General features: G+C 37.3%; 7 protein-coding genes and 3 non-coding genes across 15 annotated transcripts; 7 read left to right on the top strand and 3 right to left on the bottom strand.

Annotated features, from left to right (window-relative positions):
* Positions 1-116: 116 nt before the first annotated feature.
* On the bottom strand, positions 117-190 carry TRNAI-UAU. The gene has a single exon. It is a non-coding gene; the product is annotated as a tRNA-Ile (tRNA).
* Positions 191-3,028: 2,838 nt separating this feature from the next.
* LOC17899666 (protein LIGHT-DEPENDENT SHORT HYPOCOTYLS 6) lies at positions 3,029-4,497 on the top strand. The gene has a single exon (XM_006303294.2). It carries the CDS (start codon positions 3,171-3,173, stop codon positions 3,765-3,767), a length of 597 nt encoding a protein of 198 aa, XP_006303356.1. The 5' UTR covers positions 3,029-3,170; the 3' UTR covers positions 3,768-4,497.
* Positions 4,498-6,418: 1,921 nt separating this feature from the next.
* LOC17899086 (gamma-interferon-inducible lysosomal thiol reductase) lies at positions 6,419-8,600 on the bottom strand. The gene is made up of 5 exons (XM_023776903.1): positions 8,241-8,600; positions 7,992-8,057; positions 7,739-7,879; positions 7,414-7,506; positions 6,419-6,832 (listed from the first exon to the last, which is right to left on the bottom strand). The coding sequence occupies exons 1-5, from the start codon at positions 8,523-8,525 to the stop codon at positions 6,617-6,619; spliced, it is 801 nt and encodes a 266-aa protein (XP_023632671.1). The 5' UTR covers positions 8,526-8,600; the 3' UTR covers positions 6,419-6,616.
* Positions 8,601-8,819: 219 nt separating this feature from the next.
* LOC111828593 (60S ribosomal protein L35a-1) lies at positions 8,820-9,940 on the bottom strand. Its single transcript, XM_023776905.1, has 4 exons — positions 9,797-9,940; positions 9,631-9,666; positions 9,047-9,275; positions 8,820-8,951 (listed from the first exon to the last, which is right to left on the bottom strand). The coding sequence occupies exons 1-4, from the start codon at positions 9,826-9,828 to the stop codon at positions 8,910-8,912; spliced, it is 339 nt and encodes a 112-aa protein (XP_023632673.1). The 5' UTR covers positions 9,829-9,940; the 3' UTR covers positions 8,820-8,909.
* A 240-nt stretch (positions 9,941-10,180) lies between these two features.
* Positions 10,181-13,147, top strand: LOC17900099. 4 transcript variants are annotated; one of them, XM_023776815.1, is made up of 8 exons: positions 10,181-10,263; positions 10,369-10,576; positions 10,723-10,866; positions 11,101-11,242; positions 11,627-11,886; positions 12,298-12,411; positions 12,690-12,788; positions 12,927-13,147. In XM_023776815.1, the coding sequence occupies exons 1-5, from the start codon at positions 10,214-10,216 to the stop codon at positions 11,824-11,826; spliced, it is 744 nt and encodes a 247-aa protein (XP_023632583.1). In that variant the 5' UTR covers positions 10,181-10,213; the 3' UTR covers positions 11,827-11,886; positions 12,298-12,411; positions 12,690-12,788; positions 12,927-13,147. The 4 variants fall into 4 exon arrangements, with proteins under 4 accessions (XP_023632583.1, XP_023632581.1, XP_023632582.1 ...); XM_023776813.1 differs by having other exon boundaries at positions 12,629-12,788; XM_023776814.1 differs by lacking the exon at positions 12,298-12,411.
* Positions 13,148-13,802: 655 nt separating this feature from the next.
* On the top strand, positions 13,803-14,798 carry LOC17900154 (zinc finger protein CONSTANS-LIKE 6). 3 transcript variants are annotated; one of them, XM_023776909.1, is made up of 3 exons: positions 13,803-14,260; positions 14,351-14,457; positions 14,660-14,798. In XM_023776909.1, exons 1-3 carry the CDS (start codon positions 13,862-13,864, stop codon positions 14,670-14,672), a joined length of 519 nt encoding a protein of 172 aa, XP_023632677.1. In that variant the 5' UTR covers positions 13,803-13,861; the 3' UTR covers positions 14,673-14,798. The 3 variants fall into 3 exon arrangements, with proteins under 3 accessions (XP_023632677.1, XP_023632676.1, XP_006305953.1); XM_023776908.1 differs by having other exon boundaries at positions 14,351-14,503; XM_006305891.2 differs by lacking the exon at positions 14,660-14,798 and having other exon boundaries at positions 14,351-14,653.
* A 748-nt stretch (positions 14,799-15,546) lies between these two features.
* On the top strand, positions 15,547-17,720 carry LOC17896649. Its single transcript, XM_023789247.1, has 7 exons — positions 15,547-15,923; positions 16,042-16,191; positions 16,339-16,554; positions 16,636-16,757; positions 16,850-17,013; positions 17,105-17,259; positions 17,419-17,720. Exons 1-7 carry the CDS (start codon positions 15,717-15,719, stop codon positions 17,515-17,517), a joined length of 1,113 nt encoding a protein of 370 aa, XP_023645015.1. The 5' UTR covers positions 15,547-15,716; the 3' UTR covers positions 17,518-17,720.
* Positions 17,721-17,959: 239 nt separating this feature from the next.
* On the top strand, positions 17,960-20,138 carry LOC17896783 (mitoferrin). The gene is made up of 2 exons (XM_006306076.2): positions 17,960-19,005; positions 19,698-20,138. The coding sequence occupies exons 1-2, from the start codon at positions 18,232-18,234 to the stop codon at positions 19,902-19,904; spliced, it is 981 nt and encodes a 326-aa protein (XP_006306138.1). The 5' UTR covers positions 17,960-18,231; the 3' UTR covers positions 19,905-20,138.
* Positions 20,139-20,341: 203 nt separating this feature from the next.
* TRNAG-GCC lies at positions 20,342-20,412 on the top strand. The gene has a single exon. It is a non-coding gene; the product is annotated as a tRNA-Gly (tRNA).
* Positions 20,413-20,415: 3 nt separating this feature from the next.
* LOC111828784 lies at positions 20,416-20,501 on the top strand. Its single transcript, XR_002832545.1, has one exon. It is a non-coding gene; the product is annotated as a small nucleolar RNA snoR114 (small nucleolar RNA).
* Positions 20,502-20,583: the final 82 nt, after the last annotated feature.

Raw genomic sequence — 20,583 nt, 5'->3', positions numbered from 1 at the left:
GACAACTGAGAAAAAGGTTATTGTTTGTTAAGAACGTGTAATGGTTTTCGAAAAAAAAAAAAAAAAAACGTGTAATGATGGTCACCAAAATAAGGGTCAAATAAATACTGAAAATATGGTCCCGGCGGGGCTCGAACCCGCGACCTTCGGCTCATAAGACCAACGCTCTAACCAACTGAGCTACGGGACCATCTGCGATATAAATATATTTATATGTTACTAATACGTAAAAAATGAAGAAATATTTATCTAGCAATTATTGTATAAAGAAATTCACAGTTTTCAGAACGTTTCAAAAGTCAGTCTTAAATTCCGAATTCTCATATGAGAATCCTTTTGAGACAGGCAGCTGTGATAAGTTTTGGAAAGACAAAAAAAATCGATCGTATGATATGATCATTTATCACCATCCACCAGGGAAACAAATTAATGAGATTGAATAGTCGTTATAAAGCTATTGATGTGTGTGGGTGGTGGGTCGTAAGCACCAAGCCACCAACCAATTATTTGAATTTAAGTTTGTCATTCTTACTCATATATTCTATTGTTCATCAACACATTGTGGGGGCTGCAACATTGACTTCTATGTCCTCCTTAATATCCATAGTGGTAGACAAAAATAGGCATCGGATCCTTTTGTTCTTTTGTTTTCTCAACATATCCAGCTGCTGTTGAGTTTTTGTATTAGACGACCTCTCTTTACATGATATCATTACTTGTTTTAATTATGTATTAGAACTATAACTAGTAAAATTTAAGCTAATTAAAAATTCTAAAATTTAAGCCATGCATGTATAATACAATAATATATATATATCGTAAAGATATGAGCTGATGTGAAAATAGCTTTATGTATATGTAAATCATGTCTTACCTTTTTCATTTGGCTAGTGTCCGGCGCTCGCAGAATAGAACGCTATCAGGCAAAAAGTTACTATAAATAGTCATAACCCTCTTTAAGTAGGTTGTCATACTTGCAAGAATCTTGAAAATTAACGCAGTGCATTCCGATTCAAGAAAAAATCCATATATAAGAGATCAAGACGTCCTGTCCTATCAATGGGCATACCATGCTATTGTGTATATATATGTTCAAAAAGACAGTACCTAATCTCTAATTGAGTTTACTACTGGATAAAACAAACAGCAACAACAGCAATGCATTCTAAACTAAAATACAGACAACAATACACTGAGGAAATGGCAGTCTAAACTATGTTTACTTTTTATACTAACTGCAGCCATATATCGAACTCATTGATTGATGTCAATATGTCATAAAGAATAAAGTATGATCAATTAGTTTGAGAAATAGTGAAAATACGAATTCATGCTAGTTTGACCTACCGAAACCTTTTTGATATATAATATTTTTTTTTTAAACTAGGGTTAGGGTAATATACTGAATCCAATCAGTATCGCTCGATCAGTACTGTCACGTCCTATGATATATCTCTATACTTTTTGGAAGCTGTAAAAAACGGGAGTACAAGGTAAGTGTGAAGATGTTTTCTATGTGACTTCTACAAGTCTCTGCAAGAAAATAATTTGAAGGCACACACGCACGTACGCATATGTAGTGCAGGGTGGGACCAAATAGGTTTTTATAATTTTGCCAAATTTGGATGGTGGAGATGTACTCGACTCTGAGTTTTCCAACTTTTATGTTTGTCAGATTCCAAATAACTAGTCCTTTCATTGATATCACTCGCTCAACCAATGTGGTCCATCTTTATAATATGTAATCAGATGCGTTTTGAACGAGCGAATTCGGTATTGCCTGGTACAAACCAAAAAAATAAAAATACATTCGTACGTTGAATGTAGGTTAATTTGCTAACTATAAGAAATTTCAGATCAAAAATCAAAACCATATATAAGTGAATTGCTTTTGGGAATCATTCATTCACTAATACTACCAAGATTCAGAGGTTCGAGTGTGTATTCGATTATAATGTTTTTTTTTTCTAACATACGATTTGATATGTTAACGACCAGCGCAATGATAATACCTACCATCTCTCGTTTAAATTAAAAGACAAAATAGATGAACTTTTTCCATATTTGTGTCACATATCTATAAAAACGACATGCATAACCGTACCCTTCATCTTTCTTTTTTCTGCTTAACAAATATATATATACAAGCAATTTGATAGAAATATAATGACGGTTCTTGCAACATTGTAAATTTATATTGAGATATAACTATATAAATGGTTTCACATGCATTTGAGTGATTAGATATTTAGAGAAATACCAAAACGAAAATATATATCAAAGGAAATAGGGTGTTATACCTACAGATTTCGATCATCATCAATTCATCAGTACACCAAAAGTATAATTTTCTTTTTTATTTATTTACTTTTTACTACAGAAACTTCAGATCTAGAAAGCGTTACTAACATACATATATATATATATATATATATATTATATATTTGACATGTTTGGCTAAACATAAACTGTACATCAAGTACGATTTTTTAGTATTCGTAGCGCATATATTTGTGAGAGATTAAAATCACAACAGCATTTGCATATGTTTCTTTCCATGGTTTGAGTTGATGCATGTTATTGGCTATCTCATCACAAAATCTACTCTAAATATTTAATTAACATTCATTATATGAAAAAATTAATATAAACAACAAAGCATGAGATTATTTAAAATACATACAAAAACTAATAATTCAGATCTGACTTCCATACTTGCAATTCTTGATTGGTTTATAATTCCAATAACACTAGAAAATAATATTCCCTAATAATAGTGGTATTCATTATTAATTTTTAAAAAAATGTTTTTAAGATATAAGCAAAGGTCCACACTTGACCTAAATAGAATAGTAAAAAGTGTCAAGTGGCCTGTGAGTAGGGTCATGACCACGTGATTTAGTTTCTTCTTCTCCTTCTTCTTTTCACAATTCACACTATTCAGCCCAAACCCCTCTGTTTTTTTTTTTCTTCTTCCTCTTATATCTTTTTTTTTTTTGTCTGTTTTGAACAATTAAATAAATAAAACCCCAAAACCTAATAACAAAGCTTCACACTCTTTCTCTCTCTTTATCTCTCTCTCTTTTAACTAAACACTAAAAAGTTATCGATCCTTTCTCTATTCTCAAAACTCAACGCTAAATCAAACGCACACAAGAAAAAAAACCCTAATGGAATCGGTGGATTCCGGGTCACAACGATCCGACCCGGTAAGAGGAGACGACCCGGCAGGTCCATCTTTCGTCTCTTCGCCACCGGCTACGCCTAGCAGGTATGAGTCACAGAAGCGTCGCGACTGGAACACCTTCTTGCAGTACCTCAAGAACCACAAGCCGCCTCTCGCCCTGTCACGGTGTAGCGGAGCGCACGTGATCGAGTTCCTCAAGTACCTTGATCAGTTCGGCAAGACCAAAGTCCACGTGGCGGCTTGTCCTTACTTCGGCCATCAGCAGCCTCCGTCTCCTTGCTCCTGCCCTCTCAAGCAAGCCTGGGGATCTCTCGATGCTCTCATCGGACGGCTGAGAGCTGCCTACGAGGAGAACGGTGGACGGCCCGATTCGAACCCGTTCGCCGCACGTGCGGTCAGGATTTACTTGAGGGAAGTCAGAGAGAGTCAGGCCAAGGCCCGCGGGATCCCTTACGAGAAAAAGAAACGGAAACGCCCACCAACTGTCACCACCGTTAGACTTGACGTCGCTTCTTCCAGACAAAGTGACGGCGACGCTTGTAACGTCGTCGGTGCTCCGTCTGTCCCCGTACCACCTTAATTAAATTATATATATATACTCTATAGTATATTATTATAGGGTTTTCTTTGGTTTATAAATTATATATACAATTATTTATATATATGGTCTGTATGGAACTCACACTCAACCTTCCTTTGTTCCAAGGTAACTGATTATTAATCTTTTCTTTGAGTTGATCGTGAAAACATATACTATATATTAAAACAGAGAATGGATCGGAGGTTTTTAACTGTATTTTATTTTTAGTTCATTGGATCTTTAATTTGATGCAGTATAATGTCTTGATTTTAGTTTCTTGTAAAATCGGACCACACACTTTCAAAGACTAATGCGGGTTTTTTCTCATATAATATACTTTCTATATGAATTATGTGTTGGTCTTACTTTTCGATTCTGATTAAAACGTTATCATTGAAACACAATCACGAGATTTGATTTTTAATATAATATATTTTCTATATGAATTATGTATAGATCATAAACTTACTTTTCTAATCAACTGGTATCTTGGTAATAACCATGAGAATTCAATTTAAAAATTTCTTGAAGAGTTTAGAGATCATCAGCGAAGAAGAAGAACCGAAGAGACTGATTAAGTTAAGCGACAGATGAAAAAAGAGAGGTGCAGTTGTTCAGCCTTGCGTTGCGTATATACGTTTTTTGTTTGTTGTTGTTGATCAAAAAATATATATACGACGTTGATTAGTCTGTGCAGGTATATAACGTATACAAATCACATTACTAACTATTTTCTTGATGCCGCAATAATGTACCATCACATTACTAACTATTTTCTTGATGCCGCAATAATCTACATTGGAAAATGATGTGTAATAGAGATGTACCATCACATTACTAACTATTTTCTTGATGCCGCAATAATCTACATTGGAAAATGATGTGTAATAGAGATGCTCTTAGCGGACTGTATAAAACGTATATGAATGTTAACTGTACTTAATTCATTATTCATATCAATGCCTTGTTATATCACATCTGCGTGTCTGCGCACGTACATATATATGTTCCAATCCTCACACTCTTTAGCCTCATATGAGTAGTAGATAGGTGTACGTATATACATGTTCTTCCATATACGTACAGACGCACGTGTACGGAAATAACCTTGGATAAATGGTAAAAGTCACACGAAGAGACCAAGATCGTGACTCTTGAGACAGTATTGTTTGCCACTATTTCCGACCGACATAGGCCTCGTGTTCACTGTGTCCTTATACGTGTCATTCCACACATGTGTTCTTCAACCCTTTTTTACCTTTTAACCCCTTAGCTTATGTGTTCGTTTGTTATTATATTCGTCGTCAGACCATAGTTGTAAATTAGCTAACGAAATCTATAAACTAAATTTCTATTGTTACAATTCAATGATTAGATTTTGTCTTAGAAAACAATTATAGCAACTATAATAATGTCGATTAGAGCTAATGGGGTTTTAAGAAACAATGCAATGTTCAAATACTTTAGTCTGGTCCAATGAAGTCATAGTCATAGAGTAATGCACAATGGTGAAGTAATGTAAGTAGTGTTTTCTTTTTCCCGTCGTCAGTAATGACGTATTTTTTGGTTGACCATTATGAGATTGTATACTGTTTTTCGTGAACATTCTTAGCTTGTGATAATTTTAATATCATGTAAAAGTCGTCCTAGCCTATATATATGCACTCTTATCGTTTGCATTACGAGTCTATGTATTTCGAGACATTGTTTCCCCTATATATATGATAGCTCAGAATTAGTGGTCCTTCCAAATCATTATCCGAATTTGTTTTGTTCCTAATCACATGGGCTTTGATAAAGACGAGCTAGCAGCCATGCCACACTATTTTATCCTATTTTAATTAATGATTATACCTGTAAGGTTGTAATCAATCAGCTACATTAATTACATTTCATTTTGATCGAGAATAGAAGTCTAGAGAAATACATGGACGATGGACCTTTCAGTATCAGTTAGCCATCCCTCAAAAACTAATGAACGATCTACTTATTCGATTCAAACTCATGTCATGGTATATTTTTTTTATTGTTATCTCCTTCCGCAACGGACCTCCGGTCGAGAAAGAACAAATCATTGTTTCTGCTTTTTATAATACCACATTTATATTAAGTTTCATATATAAACTTCTTTCCAAATTGTTACTAAGTATTAAAACATACATTTAAAATGGTAATTTTGGATATTAATTCAGAAGTATTCAATGAATGTGGCAACGTTCAGATTTAGAACTAGAGGGAGACGAATTAGATTAATAAGCCAAATTTACTAGGCTGAAGTAGTCAGTTCTCTGAGCTCCAATAATTGTTAGTATACACGTATGAGGAAAGTTTTTTCTTTATGTCTAATCGTTTGAATTGGATAGAAAGGGTTGAAGTCTAGATTGCTCTTGTTTATATACCTATCAATTGTGATGTATAAATTTAAACTTTATTTCGAGATTCTGATGTTCATGGTCAACGTCGAAGTTAGTAGTGGGTCACGGTCTCAGTACTGTTCCATATTCAACCCTTATAGAGTTGTAGGCTACTTTCCTACTAGTGATAGTCTACAACATCACCGAACCGAAAAATCGAAAACTAAATCCGTCTGAACCAACTTTTATCAAAGTTAAAACCGAAATCGTCTAAATTAAGTACTGCAACTAGTCTAGTAATAATAGCACAAATAAATAAAACTAATGTGATTCTTCAAAAGTTGTGAACAATCATACATTCTGATACATAGGACTACTACTATGATTCTTTAAAGGTTGTGAACAAACATACAATTCTGATACATTTGGATTTCAGAATCTAGATAGCTTTTCAGGGTGTGTTGATACATAGGTAAAAAGAAACTGGAAAAGGGTTTATAGCAGGCCTGCAGTGTTGACGTATGACGATAAAGATGTTTTGATACGTTCCAACATATCCGACATCTTATTAACTCCTTTCCGGCAAACCAGAGGGAAGCGTTTCAATTTGAAACTGCGAATGAAGTTGTCAGATGAATATTTGGCGCAGGCACCAGGCACTTTATTACCTTTGTAAGCCTTGCAGATGTAGCTTATGAAGTTTTCATATTCCTGCAGCAAAGGAGAAAAAGACAACAACGTTAGGTTCAAAGACAAGAAACACCGAGCACAAACACATACAGAGAACTCCTTTTCCCACTGATTAATGGGTTATTATGCAGCGCATTCAATCTTCATAGATCAAGAGAATCTAAAACTTCTTAAAAGTGGATGCATTTTGTGAAGAGGATTTGAATGAAAGCGAACTGGACCATCCCAATAGGCAACAGGTAATAATAATCAACTGCTTGTTCCTCAAGACAGTTCAGTTCTCATCAGCTTTTGCCTACAAGCCTAGGGGCAATTCCACTTCTCCTATGCTGACCACAGCTAAAGAGTATACCCTGCTTTGTAACTGCCTAAGCCCACCTAACTCACAAGAACAAGGAGGTTTCACATTTGGAAACCAGAACATTCATTTATCATAGAAAGACCAACCCAATCCATGGAATGAACGCTTATCTAAAGTCTCACTGACTGACAACTGAATAATAACGATATCATTCACGCATGAGGAGTGAGAGAGAGTGAACTGGTTAAGGTTAAGAATTCAGTACTTCAGCAGATAGTGAAAAGAAGCATACTAAACGAACCTCATAAAGTGGCCGACCATCCACAACTACCCAGGGTACGTATTCATGAGGAGGCTGAAGTGCCTTTGTTTCTGCGGCATAGTGCAACGCAAGCTGCAGCAAATAAATAGATTAGAAACTGAATGCACAAGTCAGTAAATTATAACCCAGAAGTTTCAAAACAACAACATGATAAATCACATAAGTAAGAGTCGGCCTATAAAACTGTTCATGACATCCATCTATACTCCTTGCTAAATCAGGCAACACCACCATTCCATTAAAAAGCAATCAGCAACAAGAATATGCAGCGAAGCAAGATGCACAAAGAGGAGGGACTACTAACCTTGTTTCCATGTCCACTGCTGAGACAATCGGCAACAGGTTTTGAGTTGAGATTGAGCTTCTCGTAACACGTCTCCCACTTGTCAAACTTGTGTTCAGTCACCAACTTCTCGACACAGTAGATGAAGGGGAAATGATCACTCTGCAATCAAAAAGTGACGAACTTTGCAGTTATCACACAACTATGCCTCACCAAATGAAAGTCAATGTTTCAACTTGTGACAGGGACAATCAGATCTCATCATCACACATACCAATTTAGGCCAAGCATCAATCGCACAAGCTTCTACTGTATCCAAGAAGCATTCAAATGCCCCGTGCTGCAGAAATATATAATACCAATTTATCAAATCTAAGATGCACACAACATCAAAAATACCAATTTATCAAATCTCAGATGCACACAACATCAAAAATACCGATTTCATAAAATTAACGCTTAATTCAATCGAATCGGAGATATAGAATTCCTAAATCGAAGAAAACGAAGAAGTAAGGAGGACCTGGCAAACAGTAGTGACGTTATCGGGGAGGAGCTTGGTATTACCCCACGGAGAGAGATGAAGATCGACGATTGATATGAGATCGTCTTCGAAGAGCTTCGTGAGGTGGTTCACTATGAAGGATGAGCAATACGGACAGAGAGACTCATAGTACAAGCCCAAGGAGACCTTCGGAGATGAAGATGGAAGAGATATTTCAGATGATAATGATGACGATGATGCATAGCCGAGAAGAATAACGTAGCAGACTATGAGAACAGGAAGCTTGCTCTGTATCGACGCCATGGATGCCAATCAAAGGTTTTCGATGTCTCTTTGCCTTCGTCGCCTTTTTTAAATACCACTCAGTAAAAATATCTTGAAACTCGATAGTTTGGTGGTGCACGTCAATGCTTACATTGCTAATGGAGCCAATACCAATAATTAATTACTAACACGTGTAGCTTCAAAAGCCACGTGTCTCGTTTCTGTCGTCTATTTAATATGTAAAAACTGCTTCCAAATTGTCCGTAGCTCAAGCACAGTTCACTAGTAGCCAAGGCTTCGTTTAAACCATTGTGTTGCTCCAAAACTTTTGAATATAAAAAGAGTCAAATAATAAAGAAGAGAAGGTCTCAGTGATAAGGTTTTGCAAACAAAAAACCATCAGTTGATGAGATACACAAAGATCTAGATGTTGCTCGGATACATGAACACTCTTACTCTATCTCCCTGCGGAAAAAATCACCAAACTTGTATTAGAGCCCAAAACAAATAACAACAAAAGCTAAGGTATACAAACATATTAAGGGAATCATTCGACTTACCATTGATTTAGGAGGCAAGTTTGAGGTGAATTTGGCTCGAACCACACCACTGTTACCATGCGGCCTTGTGACTTTTCCCCAGATGCATCGGTAGTGACTGCCGTTCTTCTTTGTCTTGGCCTTGTAGATGTAAGCCATTCGTTTACCTTTGTACCATCCCACTTCCTCTGTCGTGTTAACTCCTTCGACTTGGATCAGGGACGTGTTTGGGTACTGGTTAGACTTCGACCTACGCATATTAACCCACAGAGCATCTTAAGAACACAATTCTGACTAATGACAAACCATAAACAACAACAACAACAACAACAACAACACTTGAGAAACTATAACACACTTAATTATAGTGTGTTTTGACTGTTTTATATACCCAATTCCAAAGCAAATATTTAAGCTCGTGATCAAACCACAAGAAGATAAGTGGACAAGTGGTTCTGTTTGTTTTTGGGTGATAACAATAAGCAAAATCATTATCTTAAGATCCAATACGCAACGCAACTAAACTAGTCCAAGGTCACAAATTCTACTAAGATGTTTTACCCAAGATTATTAGAAACACAACAAATTTGTAAACAATGGCGTACCTTTTGTACCCAAGTATGGTACCTCTGACATAGAGTCTGCATCATAGAAAACAAAATTGAGTGACGCAAGAACTTAATTAAAGCCTTAATGGAAAAAAAGGTTAAAAGAGATTTAAAACGAGAAGCAATAGCGAGTACTGAATCAGAGAAAATAGAAGATAATAACCTGACAGATTCTCCTTGACGTCCTTTCACCATTTTTTGTCGAATCGTCCGGTGGAAGGAATTAGCTATTTGCCTTCACAAACCCAAAAAAAAAAAAAAAAAAAAAAAAAAAAAAAAAAAAAAAAAAAAACCCTAATAAGTGAGTCCTTATCACCCGCGGAGAACAACGACATCGTTTACATTAATGGGCCGAATATCCTGGCCACTCGCTTATCGCTTCCATTATATTAATATGCCTAAATTTACTGATGGGCCAAACGTCCACACACGCTCACGGCCCTTTAATAATTCTAAAACTACGCCGCCATGACTCATGGCCCATGAGTAACAATGCGCCATAAAAGTCAAATCAAAAGGTTACATCGAAATTTGAAACACCGGAAAAGATTTGACCCGCCACAACGTCTCTCTGGGAAAGATGATCGTTGATGAGACTTATCTCTTTCTCAACCGGATACAAGAGAGAAGGTCCGGTACTTTATTCGATTCCTCCGAATCACCTGAACTCCCAATTTCTCTTTTGTGATGTTGGCTAGAGAACTGGGTTTTCTTCTCATTGATTTGATTTTGCAGGTTCGACGAAGAAACTCTTCGGATTCTCGAGTTGTCTCTGGTCGCAATGAATTTGAAATCGTTTTCAGAGATCAGATCCCGATTGAGAAATTTCATGAGATCTGAATCGGCTGCTATATTCGGTGAGCTCTCTGGAGAATCGATCGTTGCAAAGCTCTCCGTACTTGAATTCTTCGCTCGTGCTTTTGCTCTCATCGGTGATTTGGAGGTTCGTATCCTCTCCTTATCGATTTGAAGTAAATTCGAATCTATGTTTGTGCTTCTGGTTCGTTTACCTTCTATGAGTGAAGATTTGCTGATTGAGCTGTGCTCTTTTGCTTTGTATATGTGTGTGTTGTTTTATATATGGAGTAGAATTGTTTGGCTATAAGGTATGAGGCGTTAAATTTGAGGGAGCTCAAGTCTCCTAGCTGTTTGTGGTTAAGAGTTTCACATTCAGAATGGACCAAATTTGCAGTCCAATCTATGGAAAATGGATTCCCCTCTATTGCAGGAAAGGTAAACTTACTCTAACATCTCGTTGCTTTTAGTAACAGTGTGAGAAATTCACATCAGATGAAGTTTTGTAGATTCTTGACATGCTCAATGGAAAGTGAACTTACTAGGACATTTAAAACACGTTCATGTTTGGATGACCATAATGTTGCTTTACCAATTTGCTTGTGGAGTATATCCGCTTCATTTGCTTTTGACTTATCCTTACTATGACGACACGACATTGGTATGGTGTAGGCCTATGAAAATGCGCTATTGTGCCTTAAGAAGGATAGTCGTATTGAACCAAATTCAGAGGAGTTTTCTGAAATATTAGATGCTTCTGAGAACGCAAGGAGACTAAGGGATTCAGCTGCCTCGTTAACATCTTCACATTCAGGTACATTCATTAAAAAGGTGCCTTTTGAACATGATGTACATGGCTTGGAACAGAGTTCTGATTTTTGTATTGCTTTGTTCTTGTCATTATATTTTTGTTTGAAGAGTTGTTGATCTTAAACTCCCTCAACCTTCAAAGTAGTTTTACTCCCATCCTCCATTTCCTTCCATGCAGTGGTATCTCTGCGATCGTAGTTATGTATAATGTATTGGAGTTTCCTTTGAGTTGTAGATGATCATGGAAATCTTCTGGTTGGAAAGTTGATGATTTTCTAAACTGTCCACTAACAACTATTGTGTGATCCATCAGAACGGATAGAAACTTTAGCAGTGTGTTACTTAGAAAGTACCTGATTGTTCTGAGTAATTCTCAATTCACAAACAGTTCAGGCACAAGGTGCAGAGTACTTGAGGAGCAAAGAAGTGAGGATGCGAACCAGGCAGACTCACCACACTAAAAATCCATACTGCACAGGTAGCAATTTGTTCAGAGAAGGAATCAAGAAGCGCAACCAAAGAAGGTTGGAAGATCTCCGTAGCATTCAGATGATCCGAGATACAGTACCAGATTCACGTTGTGTTTGACGCAATTGCTGCTACAACCGTTACTGCCCTTTTGCTACTTCATGTTCATTAAAATTACAGGTTAGCTTTCGATTTTAAACATTACCACTTAGATGTTACTGAAGATCACTATTTTGTTCAGAGCTTAGATTAACCTATTGATGCCTTTATGAGCAAATCCAAATAAACTCGTCCAACATAATTTCTATAACCGACAAAAATTTGCAATGAATTCTTTTCAAGATAGTTGTGTTTTCGCTTTTGGTTTTTAAAATTCAAAAAAGTTACCATATCACCTTTTCAAAAGTTCGAATGAAATTTATTTCTTCAAAAGTAAGAACACTAGTTTTTGCTCTCAAGTAAATAAGTTTTTCGTTTTCAAAAGTCAACTAAAAAACTCAGGAAGTAATTGCTCTAGAAACAATATTCAACCATTCAATATCTAAAAACTTGGTAATATTGAATTTCTCATGTCACGTATATGCCACACAGGTCACAAGTAACAAGTGTTCCCGTAGATACTTTGAATACTAATCCAAACCAGCAATGGCAAAATCAAGACAGCACTCAATGTTGTTCCTAAAAATTGGCAGTTTGGTCAAAACTGTAAGAGCAACTTAAACTTCTGAAAGCACACTTTTCAAAAGACAATATTGTAAATGAAATCTTGTTTTCTTAAATAAAATGTTACAGAATTCCAATACATAAGTAAAGCTTTTTAGCAACCATATCTAATTGATTCCAACAATAAAAACTCTAACAATGGTGATTTTTTTTCAATTCTGAACTGACCTTCGCTTATCTTCTTCATCTAAATTTGCAGCTTTGTTTACATCATTATCTTTTTCCTCCTCTCCTGAAATTTCTCTTCAACTGCATCGCAGCAAGACGCTATCGGATTCTGAAAAGAGCATGAAGATTGAACTACTACGACACTACTCTAGGCTAGGAAGATTGATCTCGAGAAATAGACTCTCCGTCGGGTAAAGTCTTCACATCGATTAATATGGCCCCAAATAGTTAGCCTATGTACATTTTTCCGTCATAGCTTCTTTTCAAGTTTATGAGTATTTTATTATAAAGGACTGCAATGATGTTGAGTTTGTATATGTTTGTTGCAGGTTTGCTGATGCTTAAGGTGTGACGTATGTGTCTGTGCCTCCGAGACTAATGGCTGTTTTTGTTTGGTGGCTGGGAAGGTAGTATTTCATCTGAACTTTGTCATATGATTGCTTAATGTACTCTCGGATTTGCGTATCTTGTTTTTGGATGGGTTCGTGATTTGACACATTCGTTACGCTTTTGATGGTTATACGTTTGAAGAAAATTAAGTTGTCTCATATATATATATATTATGTCTGAATGATTCAACGCTGCTATAGAGTGTAGTGCTCCTGCAACCCATTTAACCATAAACCAGATATAAAACGAGACTAAAGCAACGAATTCCATCACCAAATGCAACAGAGTGAGAGAATTACAATCAATAAATTGTTGGAATTTGTCTTTTCGCAATTTAAAAATAGTATAACAATCGTGAGCAAAAATCGTTTTTCTAATTGTATGCTGAAGTCGTAAGTTGTTATCGAGTTATCTATCTAATTGTATGCTGAAGACAAAAAATAATCCAACTTAATAAAGTAGAAACAAGCTTTTTGTGGTTTTCATTATTAATACTCGTAAAATTCATATTTATAGCTCTCTCCCACCTAAAGCCCCTAGGAGGCTAGGACTCGGAAACTAATATAGAGATGAAAAACATGGGTGAAATGGTCTCTCGTGAGAGCCAAAGGACCAGTAAAAAAAGGTCCCACAATTTAATTCCAAGCTGGACTCTCAAAACCAATCAGCTTTCGATTTTTCCATCACTTTTGGGATAAGATGCAACGTCGTATCAATTCCATCACATATAAAAAAGTGTTAAAAGCAACGCCTACTACCTCTGTAAGTATTGTATCTATATATAACGTTTCATATGGTGACGGATTTACAAAGAAAAAAAAAAACCTTAGAGTGAAGAGAAAAAAAAAAGAGAGAAAAAGATAAGAGTTTTTTTATGGATACACAAAGGTTGCCGAAGAAAGAAGAAGAAGAAGAATTAGAACCTTCTTCAACCTTCGAGTCTATTAATGCTCTCTCTCGATCTCAAGACCATTCTATAGATGATTTTGACAGCATATTCGACATCGCTATTGACAATTTAAGCTGCTCCCACGAGCTCAAATGGGATTTCTGGGGAGCAGACGAAGATGAAGATACAGGGGAAGAAGACAAAAGCTTGAGCACTGATCAAGAAGGCTCAAGTCTGGGGTTTTGGGAAACTAAGCCTACAGATTACGAAGACAAAGAGTTGGGTCTGAAGCTGAATCTGAACCATCAAGAAATTATCGATGCTTGGTCTGATCATCAAAAACCTCTGTGGACAGATACTTCAGCTCCGGCCTATTCCTTTTATGTTAGTTTTGTGTGACTCTTTTACTTGTTGTGCAAGTTAGTTACAACTAGTGATTCACATCAGTACTAATGATTTAACGTGTGTATGCAGAGGGGAGAAGTTCCAGTGATAGAGGAAGAGAGAAACATGAGAAGAGAAGCAAGTGTGTTAAGGTACAAAGAGAAAAGGCAGAGTAGACTCTTCTCTAAGAAGATAAGGTATCAAGTCCGAAAACTCAACGCTGATAAACGACCTCGTTTTAAGGTCTCTCTCTTCTTCTTCATCGTTCACTCTAACCTTAAAAACTCTTTTTAACTATATTTATTTAGTTTCATTTCATATGCTCTACCTTAATACTTGTGCGAGAGAATAAGCCTAACTTTTACGAAATTTCTTGGAAATCTTTTGAATTATTTGTAGGGACGGTTCGTGAAAAGGGAGACTTAAAAAGGGAAAAAAATATCTGGAAGAAAAATATCTCCAACATTGGCTGTGTCTTTATTTCTGTTATTACATTATTTTTGTAGTTTGGAGATATCATTATCGACTTTTACAACTTTTTTTTTTTTTTTGTCATACTGAAATGAAAAATATCTCAATGACCAAAAAAAAAGAAGAAAAAAAGAGATGAAAAAATATCTTTAAGATTACATGAAGAGGACGTTTATGGCAAGTGTTTGCCGAATTGGGTGGGGTTGTAAGGCTAAATAAGGGTTCATATCACATGTGTCTACTCACCCTCTGTCGGGACCAAGTACATATATCAAGTTATCAACTACCACGTTTCTTCTGATTTGTATTAACATCTTATATACTACCGTAAAATTCCTATATTATTAGCATAAAATGCCTACTAATGACTATTATTATAATCCTAACCCAAAAAGATGAGTTGAATTGGTGTGATAAGTAGTGGACTGTTGGACAATCTTTTACCTTTTTTTAATGCTTTTACAGTTTTACTGCCTCCAAAGTATACCGTTTCAACTCTTATTATTACCGCTAAAGTCGATTTTTCTCCGGCCCCTTTTTAATATTCAAGATCATAATAAGAAGCCCAGTAGGAAACCGTTTATAGATAAAATAAAGCCCATTAGGCATCTGATATTGTCCATCCCAAAGTATGGGTTTGATCGATAATCCAATTTCAAGGTCATCGGAGGTTTCAACTCCTTTGCTCGGTTACCAAGTAAAGAACCTCGTACACACTTCGTAGGTTCTTTCTAATTCTGAAAATCAATAAACTTACAAATTATAACTTAAATAAAAGTATAGTAATGTCAACCAAAAAAATAAATAATCATCACAGTGATAATATCGCCACGTCTAATCAGATGATAGAGTGATACGACACGACTCTCTCTACGAGAGAAGTAGAAGTTGATCACGAAAGCTCCATTAATATGGATTCGTGCTTTCTCGCTAATCCAACCCTTCCCGGCGACAAAAACCTTCCACCCATCTCCACCTCTTTACCATGATTTCACTCCATTCCTCCGCCATTAAAGCTTCTCTCCACTGCTCTCTTCCTTCTTCGTTACGATCGACACTCTCTGTTCCCTTCTCTGCTGGATCTCTCATTCGGCTTCCCTCCGCCGGAAAACGCGATCTCTCTGTTCTCGCTGCTTCTGGAAGAGACTCCTCGATGCCATCAAACAATGATACTCACGGATCGTCTTCAAAGGTTCGTTCTTTTGCTTAGGTCATGAATGATTTCAAAACTTTGTTTTTTTTTGACGATTTCTGTTATTTTGATAACTTGCCTACTTGAATTGATAACTTTGGTATTTACACTTGATCAGGTTGCTGAATCTTTCTTCAGGAGTGTCTTAGGGCAGATGGAAACGGTTTACCTGAATCGGAACCCGACCCCTAAATCCGTCTTGGAACTTGTCAGATCCGTTGATGGCCACCAACTTTGCTATGATCATCTCGCCTTTAGAACGTTTGGGGTATAATTTCCTTAATCCCCTCTTTATTTTGGCTGCTTCCAAGAACTGGGATCGTACACTTCACTAAGTACAGTCTCAAAGTTTAAACTTTTTTTAACGAAGTTAAGTTGCTCATTTTTGGACTCTTGTCTGTTGAAATGTGTTTAGATTCGTGGGTATGGGATTGACTCGCTTGCAAGTTTTTTCCTTGACTATGGGTATACTCCGATGGATGAGCTAAAATTTCCGGCCAAAAAGCTTAGAGCTTTGTGGTTTTCACCTCCTGATGTTTCTGCTATTCCTGGTGGAAGCGGCGTTAACGGTCCTTTACCAAGAGTTTTTATCTCAGAGCTCCTTGTGGACCAGATGAGTTCACAGACTCAGGTAATAATAATACTGTCAGTGGTTTGACCCTAGATGGTTGTTTGTGTTATGAGTTTTGAAGATGACTTCTCTTGTTTCTAGGATGTGATCAAAAAATACACTCAAGCATCGCCCAATGGGAAAAAGTATGCTGCACTTTCTAGTGCTTTGGGTACCTTAACTTGGGAAAAGCCTCTGTCTTCTGAGTTTGAGCAATTGGCTAGGTACATGGCCTTAATTATCCTGGTTTTGATAGATCAAGGTAGAAAGTGAGTGACTCCTAACTGAAGGTGTATTGTGCTAACTTGAACTACAGGGAAAGTGAATATGCAGCATGGACCCTTGTCAATGGCTATGCACTTAACCATGTAACCATTTCTGTCCATCGGCTTAAGTCTACTCTAAACAAAATTAAAAAGCTCAATCAGTTCTTAGAAGAAAAAAGTTTCAAATTGAACTCTGAAGGAGGAGTCCTTAAAGGTTTCACAACGAATCTTAACTTCCCGATTAAAAGATAGATTAGATTTTAAGCTAATTTGGTTTACAATACATATCTTCTTACTTTTTTCAGTTAGCCCTGATGGTGGTTTGCTGCAAAGTTCAACTGTAGCAGATTCAATTTCTTTCAAATTCTCTGATGGTGTCACCAAATCCATCCCTTGTTCATACATTGAGTTTGCCGAACGCCTTGTGCTTCCCAAATACCAAAATGTACCTGAAAGCGAGGTATGTGACGACTCTGATTGATTCCGCTAACTGTGAACGGATGCGTTCTTTTGGTTCTTATTGCATAGAGGATAGAAAACTCCTCTCAGTTACCAGTACAATATTAAGATGATATACCAACATTTTGAATTGATACTTCTAAAACCTACAAAATCGCAGATACGAGAGTCACATCGACGCGATGGCTTTGAGGTTGGAAATGCTGACAAGATCTTTGAGAGCACATTTCAGGAACAACTTTCCCGACGAGCGGGCTAATGGCAAAAAATATATCCCCGAATTTGGCAATATGCCATGCCTCGTATATATGTAGCAAAATAAGAGCTCCAAACTGTTTCTAATGTTGATCAGTAAAGATACTAATCCAAGAACTCTTAATCAGATAATCATGTGTAAGTATTGCCCATAACTTTTCTTGGTGGTGTCAACATATAAAGGTAAAACTTCCTAGTGGCGAGACAGACGTAAGCGATGTATTGTTTTGTGCTTGTTCCGTTTGAGCTATCGTTTTACCGATTTGGTAGCTTCTCTGTCCAAAATCACTATCTTTTCTCTCATCAGCTTTACAATTCAAAAGCAGGAGAAAACAAAAGAGAAAAAGAATGAAAAAATGAACACGTCAACCAATCAAAGACTCGAATTTCTTAGAGTAACAAAGTTCCGGTTCGAACTTTCCACCTGAAATAAAAATTGTGGAAGAAAGTTCAAACCCTTTGACGACATCAAGGGAGGTTGGTAACCCAAATATAAAAACAAAAACAAAAACTATATGAAATGAGATAATGTAGTCCACCACCACACTAATCTCCCCATCACGCCTGTTTCACCGCCGTCTTCCTTCGTCGGTGATTCACAACTCCGGTTTAGTCTCATTTTGCTTCAAACATTCATCAAAAACCCTACTTTTCACCCAAAGATTTTATCTCCGCCGCCGAGTGCCAAGTGTCTCCTGATCTACGCCCAAATCCTTACATGGCTACGGAGGCTACCACCGCTCCCAAATTCCAGGAACCAGATCTCCGAACGGTCTCTCAGTCACCGGATGTTAAACAGGAAACCGCTCATGACGGTCTTAAATTCTGGCAATTCATGATTGCCGGTTCGATTGCTGGTTCCGTTGAACACATGGCGATGTTTCCCGTCGATACCGTGAAGACCCATATGCAAGCTCTCCGACCATGTCCGTTAAAACCCGTCGGAATCCGACAAGCCTTCCGTTCGATAATCCAAAAGGAAGGACCTTCAGCTCTATATCGCGGGATTTGGGCTATGGGTCTCGGCGCTGGACCTGCCCACGCCGTTTACTTCTCATTCTACGAGGTATCGAAGAAGTTCTTATCCGCCGGTAATCAGAACAATTCCGCCGCTCATGCGATCTCCGGCGTTTTCGCAACTATATCAAGCGATGCTGTTTTTACTCCCATGGATATGGTGAAGCAGAGGTTGCAAATGGGTGAAGGGACTTATAAAGGAGTTTGGGATTGTGTCAAGAGAGTTATGCGTGAGGAAGGGATTGGTGCGTTCTATGCTTCTTATAGGACGACGGTTTTGATGAACGCGCCTTTTACTGCTGTTCACTTTGCGACTTACGAGGCTGCCAAGAAGGGATTGATGGAGTTTTCTCCGGAAAGAGTTAATGATGAGGAAGGTTGGTTGGTTCATGCCACCGCTGGAGCTGCTGCTGGAGGATTGGCAGCTGCTGTCACTACGCCGCTTGATGTTGTCAAGACGCAGTTGCAATGTCAGGTGAATGATTCCTTCTCTCTAGGATTGTTTGCTCTGTCTCTTATTTCTTCAGCTTTGGATTAAAATAATAGGCTATGTGGATTAGGTACACGGTTATGTTACTGGTAAACGATAGATGTGTTATGCTTCTTGATGTGTGCAGTGCTGAGATTGCTTCTTTAGATATTGCTGTTAGTCTTCAAACTCATACTTGTGTGTAGGATAAATCTTCTTAGACGGTCATGTTTCACCTTGAGTCGTTAGATGATGTATTTTGTGCTAGACCTATCAGACTGGCAGACAGATGGTAATCATGTGCTAGAGCTCAACATAACTTTATAGTAGTGGGTAGGTTAAGTTTCTTGAGGTCTGACAATCGCATAGAGCTGCTGTAGAGTAGTTGCGTGTTATGTTGAAAGAAGAGTAGTTATTTGGTTTCAGTGTTGCTAACTGTAGCTTTTCTGGTTGGCATGTCTATTGTGTTTTCATGGATTCAGGCAATGACATTTCCCAGTTGACCTATTATTAATTCAGTCTTACTGTGGCACGACTTGTATTATTACAATAGCATTTACAGAATGTAGGAGATATGTTTTCAATTTGTTTCGTTTCAAATGTGATCTTATGAGGTGAAAGATGAGGAAGGATCAAATAATATTTGTTTGCTATAAAATGTGTGAAATATGGCCTCAATCATCTGTGGTGATATGCAGGGTGTGTGTGGATGCGACCGCTTCACTAGTAGTTCAATCAGCGATGTACTGAGAACGATAGTGAAGAAAGACGGATACAGAGGACTTCTAAGGGGATGGCTACCGAGAATGCTCTTCCATGCTCCTGCTGCAGCAATCTGTTGGTCAACTTATGAAGGGGTCAAATCTTTCTTTCAAGACTTGAATGGCGATTCAAACACTACCTGAAAAAAATGACAAAGGGTTAGGAGATTTTCACACTTAAGGATCCTGCTTTTCTTTTTGTTTGTAAACTAGTTTTTGTCAGGTTTTCTACGACTGTTATGTTAGATTATATTTGTCCAACTTGTCGATGATGCTGTCGTCGTCGAGAAATTTTGGTAAAAGTTGTACAAAACTATGTTCCTTCCAAACCTTACAATAATCACTTAACAAAACATACACATGCCAGACTTTAAACGATACACACATATCTTTACTTCCTGGGCATATCTGTCCGCTCTATCTAGCTGCCTCGTTTTCACAATCTTCGTAAGTTGAGCAACAGATTGTTTTTCTATTAACAACTTACATATGGTGGACGAGAGATGCGGTCTATTAGCAAATAAACGCAGAGGTAGAGATGCGGTCTATTAGTAGCATAAATGTTGGTAAAGAATCAAAAAGCACCAGTGGTCTAGTGGTAGAATAGTACCCTGCCACGGTACAGACCCGGGTTCGATTCCCGGCTGGTGCAACAGAGCTGTGATGAAATTGGCATAAGCGTTGGTTGGGTCCTTCGCATTCTTCTGATTTCTCAGATGTACTCGCCACCCTCCTGAGCTCTCTTTTTTAAAACTTTTTTCCAACTTTTTTTTTTCACCCACATTCGAATTCCGTATAATTCAAAAATATTTCTCAGATAATT

This window comes from Capsella rubella, unplaced genomic scaffold, assembly GCF_000375325.1.
Source record: "Capsella rubella cultivar Monte Gargano unplaced genomic scaffold, Caprub1_0 scaffold_1, whole genome shotgun sequence".
In the NCBI taxonomy this organism is placed as follows: Eukaryota; Viridiplantae; Streptophyta; class Magnoliopsida; order Brassicales; family Brassicaceae; genus Capsella; species Capsella rubella.
This window is presented reverse-complemented; position numbering and strand designations above follow the sequence as displayed.

Excerpts from the sequence above, each read along its gene's own strand:
- LOC17900154 (XM_006305891.2), top strand. The coding sequence starts at position 13,862 with ATGGATACACAAAGGTTGCCGAAGAAAGAAGAAGAAGAAGAATTAGAA. Across the intron at positions 14,261-14,350 it reads CTCCGGCCTATTCCTTTTAT|AGGGGAGAAGTTCCAGTGAT; the intron begins GTTAGTTTTGTG and ends GTGTGTATGCAG.
- LOC17900099 (XM_023776814.1), top strand. The coding sequence starts at position 10,214 with ATGATCGTTGATGAGACTTATCTCTTTCTCAACCGGATACAAGAGAGA. Across the intron at positions 10,264-10,368 it reads AACCGGATACAAGAGAGAAG|GTTCGACGAAGAAACTCTTC; the intron begins GTCCGGTACTTT and ends TTGATTTTGCAG. Across the intron at positions 11,243-11,626 it reads GTTAACATCTTCACATTCAG|TTCAGGCACAAGGTGCAGAG; the intron begins GTACATTCATTA and ends ATTCACAAACAG.
- LOC17899086 (XM_023776903.1), bottom strand. The coding sequence starts at position 8,525 with ATGGCGTCGATACAGAGCAAGCTTCCTGTTCTCATAGTCTGCTACGTT. Across the intron at positions 7,880-7,991 it reads TTGATGCTTGGCCTAAATTG|AGTGATCATTTCCCCTTCAT; the intron begins GTATGTGTGATG and ends TTTTGATTGCAG. Across the intron at positions 7,507-7,738 it reads GCAGTGGACATGGAAACAAG|CTTGCGTTGCACTATGCCGC; the intron begins GTTAGTAGTCCC and ends TATTTGCTGCAG.
- LOC17899666 (XM_006303294.2), top strand. The coding sequence starts at position 3,171 with ATGGAATCGGTGGATTCCGGGTCACAACGATCCGACCCGGTAAGAGGA.
- LOC111828593 (XM_023776905.1), bottom strand. The coding sequence starts at position 9,828 with ATGGTGAAAGGACGTCAAGGAGAATCTGTCAG. Across the intron at positions 9,667-9,796 it reads CGTCAAGGAGAATCTGTCAG|ACTCTATGTCAGAGGTACCA; the intron begins GTTATTATCTTC and ends TCTATGATGCAG. Across the intron at positions 9,276-9,630 it reads ACCATACTTGGGTACAAAAG|GTCGAAGTCTAACCAGTACC; the intron begins GTACGCCATTGT and ends TAATATGCGTAG.
- LOC17896783 (XM_006306076.2), top strand. The coding sequence starts at position 18,232 with ATGGCTACGGAGGCTACCACCGCTCCCAAATTCCAGGAACCAGATCTC. Across the intron at positions 19,006-19,697 it reads AGACGCAGTTGCAATGTCAG|GGTGTGTGTGGATGCGACCG; the intron begins GTGAATGATTCC and ends GGTGATATGCAG.
- LOC17896649 (XM_023789247.1), top strand. The coding sequence starts at position 15,717 with ATGATTTCACTCCATTCCTCCGCCATTAAAGCTTCTCTCCACTGCTCT. Across the intron at positions 15,924-16,041 it reads CTCACGGATCGTCTTCAAAG|GTTGCTGAATCTTTCTTCAG; the intron begins GTTCGTTCTTTT and ends ACACTTGATCAG. Across the intron at positions 16,555-16,635 it reads AGATGAGTTCACAGACTCAG|GATGTGATCAAAAAATACAC; the intron begins GTAATAATAATA and ends TCTTGTTTCTAG.